Source organism: Capsicum annuum, chromosome 2 (assembly GCF_002878395.1).
Source record: "Capsicum annuum cultivar UCD-10X-F1 chromosome 2, UCD10Xv1.1, whole genome shotgun sequence".
NCBI classification, from domain to species: Eukaryota; Viridiplantae; Streptophyta; class Magnoliopsida; order Solanales; family Solanaceae; genus Capsicum; species Capsicum annuum.
Window position 1 is genome coordinate 119424181 of NC_061112.1, and position 9288 is coordinate 119433468.

General features: G+C 30.6%; 1 protein-coding gene across 2 annotated transcripts; it reads left to right on the top strand.

Moving 5' to 3' along the window:
• The first annotated feature begins 2714 nt into the window (after window positions 1-2714).
• Window positions 2715-4844, top strand: LOC107861142. Of its 2 annotated transcripts, none has more exons than XM_016706518.2 (3): window positions 2715-3201; window positions 3495-3550; window positions 4056-4844. In XM_016706518.2, exons 1-3 carry the CDS (start codon window positions 3004-3006, stop codon window positions 4549-4551), a joined length of 750 nt encoding a protein of 249 aa, XP_016562004.2. In that variant the 5' UTR covers window positions 2715-3003; the 3' UTR covers window positions 4552-4844. The 2 variants fall into 2 exon arrangements, with proteins under 2 accessions (XP_016562004.2, XP_047262677.1); XM_047406721.1 differs by having other exon boundaries at window positions 2807-3201; window positions 3736-4844.
• Window positions 4845-9288: the final 4444 nt, after the last annotated feature.

Consider the following 9288-nt stretch of genomic DNA (forward strand, 5'->3'; position numbering starts at 1 on the left):
CGTATACTGCACATCAAAATTATGAGATGAAATAATTGGTTCCCGACTTTGAACCAATTGAAAGGGAAGAAATAATCATAATTTATTGGTCTAATGCATACAAGTGTTATTACAATATATCATATTTCAGACCAATACATGAAGTTTTGTTCTCATTAACAATGGTTTAGATATTTATCGAATACATTCAATACTAAACCATCATCATCAAGATGAATTATCTTGATTACATAATCTGAAAGTCATGCTTAACTCAATTTTATTGAGCAAGCAACTTTATGAATGTCAAACTGAAGGTTGACAATACATGTACATGTAATCATCTTATTGATGCATCATTTTAACATATCACATGATAGATGAACGGGCCTTTATTCACCTTTTATAATTTTCAGATTTGAAGGGATCCAATCCCAATATTAGTTGGTCCAACCAACTTATCATGAGAATAAACGACATAAACAATTCTTGAAGAATCTTCTAGTTTTTCAATACAGGCATATCTTCGAGATGTCACAATCGTTCATATCAATTTATGAACTTTTATTCTAGTACTCCAAATTTACCATGACATGTACTTTTTCTTTAGTAAATTTTAGATTTACTACTACATGAATAAATTTCAGATATACTACTTCAGAAGTAGATTTCAAAAATATTCATCCTCTTTTGGAGGTGAGTTGTGATACAATCACAATCAAGTGCACGTTTGCATTAATAAGTTTCTCATTTCCCAGGAATGGAATATAATCGTGCCTTAAGCCTATCAAATTATGATAGCTTATAACCTCTTTCAAAATTTTGTTACTTCAGAAGCAAATCGAGGTATACATATGATGTAGAGAATTTTTTTCTCTCTAGAATATCTTATAATCATATAAGCGTGTGAAAATATGATCACTTTTGATGATCATTATCATATTGTCCCTCCATACATATATTCGTGCATTCAATCACTTGTCTTCTTTCAGACATATTATGCACTGCTACCACATACACCTCAAGAATGAAGTAAGTTGTCATATTTCAGACTTATCATATATTGCTACCACATTCACTTCATGGAATGGAGCATATTCAATGGGTCGAATTTCATGACTTTTCATCAAACACCCATTATTTTGCCTTAGACATCACAATATCATCAATATGGTGTATTGAGATTCAAACTCAAAATCCGATCTATATAAAGGCGTCTTAGGCATGAATCGATGAGACTTAAACCCAATATTATATTATCATAGTGTATCGAGACTTTAATTGATGTCTTACTCTCTTTTGATGTGAAAGGACTTAAATCCATTATCTTTCCCTCGCACATAATAGACCAAGCATAAATAAATTTTTAACTTGAATCTATAAACACATTGTCAGTGATTATATGCTCAAAATCTTACTCTCAAAAGTCAAAATTATTCAAATCTTATTACAGAAACAACATAACGTTTGGCCATAGCACAAGCACAATGATTTATCACCCATATGAAGAAAAGTGAAATAGTGTCAATTGCATATTTATGGAATGATAAATGCTCTGATCAATGCATTATTAATTCATAAATATGCATTAACGATTACCAATAATATAAAGGTAGCACATAACATTAACAAGTATCAATTGCATAATGTCAGGCATAATAGAGTTACTTAACACCATCACACACAAACAGTATTTGTTGAAATATATAATTGTATTCGTAAATATTAAGGTTATCCATTAAATATCGATATGGACGTGGTTAACGAAAAGCAAACCAACAGAGAGAAAAATTAATATTAATGTAATATGTCACCTTTACGATCTTTTACGGACGAACTAGAGATTATAGTATAATTTCAAATATTTAAAGTTATGCACCTCACCGTAAAAACATACCTACATTAACTCTTGATGAGATCTCAATATTGATTAGAGACTCGTGCTGATAATGTGTTATAAAACAACTAAAGAATAAAGAAGAAGAGTAGAGAGAATAGAGAGAGTGATTCTTATTTCTTCTCTTGATGGATGAATTACAATGAAGCAAAACCCCTTTATTTATAGAGAAAAATTAACCTTGGGGTTTGTAACTTTTCCATAAAGAGACATACATAATATATAGTAAAGTAAATATTCATTATATATGGTAAAGTAGACATTCACTATATATGGTATATTTATAATCGAAATTATGATTTTTAAATAATAGGTTAAAATTTTTGAAAAATATTTTCTTAAAAATGAAAAAATAGACTTCTAATAATAAAAATAAAATTCACAAAAAGACATTTCATATTTATTTGTCTTTTTTATTTTTTAACACACCTTATCTTTACTCTATCGCCTAGCCTCAATCTCCACCCATCCACGCTCTACAGTCTATGCACGCACCCTTAATACCCTCAATATTTTTAAAGATCGTTTGACACGCAAATTAAATTTTCTTAAGATTATAATTTTGGAATTATAATCTTTTCACTAATTTAACTCATATGAAAGGTGAGAGGCGTGTAATTTATTTTGTATTTTTAAAAAATTCAAACTTTTTAAAAATATCAATTAAATTTATAATTAATTTAATCAAATTTCTTAATTATATTTAGCTCTTTAAATTGATAAATGCCACCTTCAAAACTTAAAAACATCTTTCCTTCAATTTTCTTTATCAAACTTAATCGTGGGATCCACCTTATCCCGAACAACAAAACGCCCCTTGGAATACAATAATATTTTTACTTATCTAAGAAACAAAAAGATAAATTGGAAAAAGTACCAATTCATTTATCTAAATAAACATTTTCCTTTCCAGCAGAACACAAACCCCCCACCCAGTCACCCAACCGCACCCCCATACCCAAACACCCCCACTCAATTAGTTTGATGGGGCCAAAGTAATTAACAAAGAGAGAAAAAAAGGAAATAAAAATAAAAACATATAAGACCCGTTTGGATCTGCTTCCCATCGTGCCTACCCCTCATTTCTTTTTTTTGTGTGTGTGTGTTTCTGAGAGGTGTTCTCAACCATGAGAATAAGGAAGCATGCCAAAGTCTCCCCGCTATTCTATACTTGTTCTGTATTCCCCGGTGCCCACCTTTGTCAGCTCAATCAGTCTCCATGGGATGTTATCACATTCCCCGACGATGATAATAATATTAACCAGCAGCCACTACTTGTTGCTCCTCCACCACCACCGGCTCCACCGTCTTCTTCATCCTATCAGGTAAGTTTAATAAATAAATCTCCTTTTTCTTCTTCCCCTTTTACCAGATCTATTCAATAACTCCCATTTCATTTCTTCAATGTCCCTTCATTTTTCTGCTTTTTGTTTTAGGGTTTAATTTTACTTACAGCGCCCCATTAGGGTTCCTCAATGAATCTCAATCCAACCATTTCTATCGTTTATTTACCCTTCTATCTTCGATTTGTTTCACTGTTTATCCCTATTTTCCACTGCACAGCTTTTATTCTTTCAAGAAATGAACTTTTTTTTGTTTCTGATTTCATTTGCTGCAGTTGGATGGATATGATAGCTGTGCTGTAAACGAGACCTTTTGTGATTCTCAACAGAGGTATCTTTTCAACTATTACATCAATTTTTTATTTTTAATTACTAGCAGTAGTATCTTTCATTTCTTTTTATTTAGTTCAGAAAACGATAATTTTCCAAGATCTATTTGATATGTACAGTTGGGTATGTACATATCAAATGTAATTGGTTGTAATGTTGAGTTAGCGAGCATTGCTTTTTCTGTAGCATCACGTCATTGAAAAGGGACGATAATGGGGAGACGAAAAAGATGAATTTTTTAGACAATAAAGTCGCCGATGTGCCTGCTGATTCTAACGATTTCGAGAAAGACGAGAAGATGGGAGATGGAGATAACAGTGTTACAACAATGTGCGTCAAGAATGACGGGAAGGGATAGCAATCAGGGGCGGATCCAGGAGTTTCAGTGAGGGGGTTCAGTAGTACATATACGAACTAGTCAAAGGGGTTCAGCCTCTATTATTTATACATAAATTTTTTTTTTTACCATGTAAAAATAGTATAATTTTTCGACGATGGCAATGCAGTAGAGAGGCAAAAGGAGGGCATAATTTATGTGAGCACCATTTTTCTCAAGGGAAAAAGCATTGCAGTAGCAACAAAGTTCAATATTCTACTACTGCTGCTGCTGCTGGTTCTAACTCCGACACTGAAGTTAAGCAAACTGTGGTGGCAGCAGCCGAGATAACTCCAAGTTCCCACGGCCGCCCCCATCGTCCTAAGAAATCATCATCTTCCGAATATTACTATTATTCAGGTTTTGGTCCTTTATGGGGCAAGAAAAGAGGTCCATCGACTGGGAAGAAGAAGAATACAACACCACCCGCAGCAGCAGCAGCTGAAATCTACTCTAGTCATGAAAGTACTACTCACGGGGAACAATCTTCGTCTCCTCAGATGGATAATGAAGGAATTGAGCACGTTAAAGACGAGGATGATGATGCTGAAGAAGTTGAAAACTGTAAGCTGATCAAAAGAGCCCGTAAGCCCATCAAAGCTAGGTCACTCAAATCTCTAATGTGAAATTCTCAATAGCAATTTCTAGCTAGCTAGTCTGTGTAATGTTTTTTGGTCAACATGTGTTGTTATTATTATCGTAGAATGTAGTTAGTTTAGGGCATGTTAGATTTTTGTTTACTTAGAAAAAAATAAACAGATGATTTCGGTTTCATGGTCCTAGTACTCCATGTGACATTAAAGCTAAACAGTGTAGCCTTGGCATGTGCAGAAAGATGTTTTATATGTAGACGTTGGTGTTGGATTGGACAAATCTAAATAAGCATAAAATTGTAATTTACTTGGTCACTTCATTTTTCAATTGATATTGTATTCGGAGTGTGTGGCGTGCGGCGCTAAAATGGCAATTATGGGAGCTTAACATTTTTAAAGAGTTTTTATATAAGGTAGAAGTCAGTTAAAAGTCGAGGGGTATTTATGGTCCGTTCAACTAACCAGGGAGTATTTTTGATATTAAAATCTAACGAGGATACATTTACTTTATTTTTAATAGTTTGAGGTATTTTTGATCTTTTTTCGTGAATAATATTTGTTTATTTTGAAAAATTAATGCATATTTTATCCCTTTCTAGTTTCTATGCATTTTATTCTTATTATTAAATATTATTTATTATTTAATGCATTTTCAAGACATTGTATTTATTATATTCAGAGGATAATATAGTTAAATTACCTATTTATTATTTTTTAATTTGTGTGCTTAGTCCATAGACAAATATTATCATACGGAGGGAGTAAATATTTCTGATCATTTTATTATTGAAATATGTGATTTGTTTGGTCACTATGTAAAGGTTACTGAAAAATTACTAAGGAATAAATACCCAAAATTCACATAATTTTCTTTTTAATAATTTCAATTTTACCCGAGAACTGTTGCTGCATGAAATTTTAAAATATTTAATCCTATTACATGGAAAATGATCGAGAATACTTATGTGTAGTTGGATAGATCACTTTCTCTCTACGTTGACCAAATAAAAATAATGTAATTTCAATGTTTAGTAAAGGTAACTCTACTAGATGGTAAAGTCTAAACCGAAAATTTGAGATGGTTAATCCTTGAAATGGAAATAACATGTTGAAGATGAAATTTAGTGGAGAAACATGGCCAACAAGCAGAGTTCATATAGCCGTATCAATTTTAAAACTAATGTATGGTTATTAGGTGTAATATTCTTAATAATAGTGAATAGTGAGTCCATGATATTAGTAATGCAATGGATTTTAATGTATGCATTAGCATGATTAAGTCATAATTGTCCCTTAAATTTTTTTCCATATTTCTTTTCCGCCATATTTATAATAGATATTTTTATAATTTTTTTTTTTAGAAATTATGCAATTCATATTAGTTTTATACACCAAACTAAACACTGCATAAGAAAAATGCAAGTATTACTAATGCAAGCATAACTAACACAAACATAACTGACGCAAACCTTACTAATACACAATATTTTATTCTATTCTTATACATCCTACCAAACGACCCAATGTTTTTCATGCCGTTAAGAGTAATTTCTTTTACTTTTGCTATTTTTTGAAAATATTATTTTATCTTTGTTTATCGTTATAATAAAAGTATTTTTACTATATTACCCTTTGAATATTTTAGAAAATTTATCAAGTAAATGAGTATTTCCTTTGTTCTTAAATACTCGTCATTCTTGCTGAAAATAAATAGTACTCCCTCCATCCCATTTTACTTGTCCCATATTTCTTAATTTGATTTCTCATTTTACTTGTCATTTTTCACAAATCAAGAAGATAATTTTTTTTCATGTTTTATCCTTTGCATTAATTACTTTTCTTCAAATTAAAATGTAAACATTATTCAATAGGGATACTATGGTAAACTAACCATATTATTAATTATTTTTCTTAATAAATGTGGCAAGTTAAATTGGGACAAGTAAAATGAGACGGAGAGAATATTCATAAGTATTTGTCATTTTTGAAAATCAAGACACAATTAGTTGCCTATTTACAATTTTACCCTTAGTCATAAACATGAAGAAATATTTATATGATGCAAAACAAAAAATATTAAAATATTAATAATAACTAAGGATAATTTAGTCTAATTACCATCTAATTAATATTTTTATATGGGATGTATAAATAAAAAATAACGACTTTTATGAAACGGATGTAGTAGTATTTAGCAACAATGGTAAAATGACACAAAGTGGTAAATTATTCATTGATCTTCAAATTCCGCAAGTATTAATTATTGAACATTTATTTTTAATATATTGAACAAGTAAAAATAAATGATAATGAGCATGTTATTTACATATGATTAAGTGCTAAAAGTCAATATATAAGTACATGTTATGCATTTAATTTATTAATTTAGGGTAAACACCAAACTGCAACTAGGTTCCCGTTTGTCATAAGATTTTTTAATTATTTTTTGGATAATTAGTTTCCTTTTTTTAAAAAATCTTGTTTGATCATAAAAGTTTCAAATACAATATATTTCAAGTGAAAATACCTAAATACTTATTTACACTTTTTTTCATCTCACTTTTTCACTTTCTAGTTATATTTAAAACTTTTAATTTTGAAAAGTCTTTCCAAATATATGTCAAACATAATTCCAACTCCAACTCCACATTCGAAATAAAATGATTTTTTTTTAAATTTTCATGACGAAGCGCCTACTAAATTTTACCTTTGTTAACAGACCTATGCATTTAACTTGTGATCAGGAAATTTCAAAAAGTTATCACAATGAATTCTATTTGTTCGATACACTGTTGTCAATATAATTATTGAATATTGGAAAAATCAATTTCAAAAGAAATTTCATAAGAGAAGAAGATGCATGAGGCAAAGAAGGAATTGATAGAAGTGCGTCGAGAAGTTCAATACTTTTTGATCGAGACAATGTCGTTCCTTGTAAAAAGATGTGTTGCTTTATCCCAAATTGAGCATCATAAACTACACAATCTCACAAAGAGAAAATAAAAATATAAATCTATAAAAGATCATTGATAGATTAGTATCATATGTTCTATATGTTCATATATTCTGTCTGAATTTTAACAAAGATAAAAGTATTAAAAGCAAAAGGCAAATACTGGCTTCTACTTGCTATCCTGTATGTGTTGTGTGCTAAGTTGGAGTCTCCTTTTAGCTTCCAAACGGATTAAACGGAGTTAAATATTTGAATTTTATCCATTCTGAATTCTAAATTAATAAGTTGTATATGATGGATTTTTAAGAAAAATACATTTAAATCTTGAACCAAACTATTGAGTTCGATCGAACCCGTTGCTGACACTTTTAACTCTGCCCCTATTTGTAACAATACAAAATTTTCTACTTTTGGGATGTTACTAACTAATTCAAGCTCTTTTCTTCTTGTTTTTTGTTTTCCTTTAGAACTGCATGCTGGTTCTCAATGAAATACACAATTGCTTAGTTTGTATTTGAAAACTGATTGTTGAATTTGGCACCTTGCATGGTAAAATTTATAGAGTCTACTATAATGGACCAATTAACTCATAATACATCTATTTATATACTTTGAACAAGTACTCCACTCTCAGGGTTTTAACTCATAATACATCTGTTTATAACCTTACATCAGGGTTCAACTTGAATATTAATCTTTGTTCTTTCTAAGCTATCTTTTAACTTTTAAGCACATTAATAATTACTAAATAGCTTCTTATTATTGGTATCGTTGCATATATGATGAGCAGTGCCAACATAATTTTTACGTACTAAAAAAGAAAGGGAAATTCAGAAGAGCAGGAAAACTTCTTATTTCTTTCAATATACTTTACCAAAGACGTCTATATTTCTCTTTGTTATTCGAGCAAAAGCAGAGGAATATGTAATCAAAAGAGGAGAAAATTTACAAGGATAACTTGCTTCATCATATCTTTTTTGTGCTTCAATTGATCTGTACCTATCATATATACAATATACTCTAATGAAGCACCTGCCTTCCAAATTCAGAAATATCTGAATAACTAAAAACAAGAAAAAATTACGAGACATGAAGAAAATTCTAATTACTCCCACCTCGTTTCTACAAACGAGAAAGATATTAATGCATCACCAACTTCTTTCTTGATTTCCACGTTTGTTGCTGCTGCTAACAACACTCTTCAAGCCCTCATAAAAAATTTTCTTGTTGTTCCCCTAATTTCTTTGTCACTTTCATCACATGAAAAAGGTGTAATCTCTAAAAATCTGAAGGAAAAATTGTTATCTTCCTTCTACGGGTACAAGAATCTGTATACTAGAAACAACAACTTCAACTTTAGTTCAATGTTTAAAAAACAAGAACACAATGAAGTACAGAAAATACCCTCAACACAAGATCAAAGTAATCTTTCTAAGAAGTGCATTTTATTTTCAGAAATTAAGATGAAATAGAAATTTTAGACCAAGTCCCCCGAGTTCACGGAGTGTCCTTAAGGAATAATTTCCCTCACTGTACCCGAGGTTATGGAATTTTCCTCTCGGGATAAAATGACCTTCAATCCAATTATAGCGGTACCTCAAATAGTTGGATTCCACGAACGCACTCAACAGTTTGAATGATCACACAGAATATTTCTAAGAGAAGAAGAGTTTTTTATTCTGAAAATTTCATAGCTAAACCTGTGAATAAAACAGGTTTATATAGCCACAACATGCCTCTTCTAAAAAGAGGCAATGGTTCACTTTAGAGGTGTACCTATTCTAAAAATTCATGTTTGTTCATCCAAAGACTGTGTT

Bases quoted from the DNA above. Each gene is read 5' to 3' on its own strand.
- LOC107861142 (XM_016706518.2), top strand. From the start codon at position 3,004: ATGAGAATAAGGAAGCATGCCAAAGTCTCCCCGCTATTCTATACTTGT. The intron at 3,202-3,494 runs GTAAGTTTAATA...CATTTGCTGCAG, and splicing joins CGTCTTCTTCATCCTATCAG to TTGGATGGATATGATAGCTG. The intron at 3,551-4,055 runs GTATCTTTTCAA...ATGGCAATGCAG, and splicing joins TTTTGTGATTCTCAACAGAG to TAGAGAGGCAAAAGGAGGGC.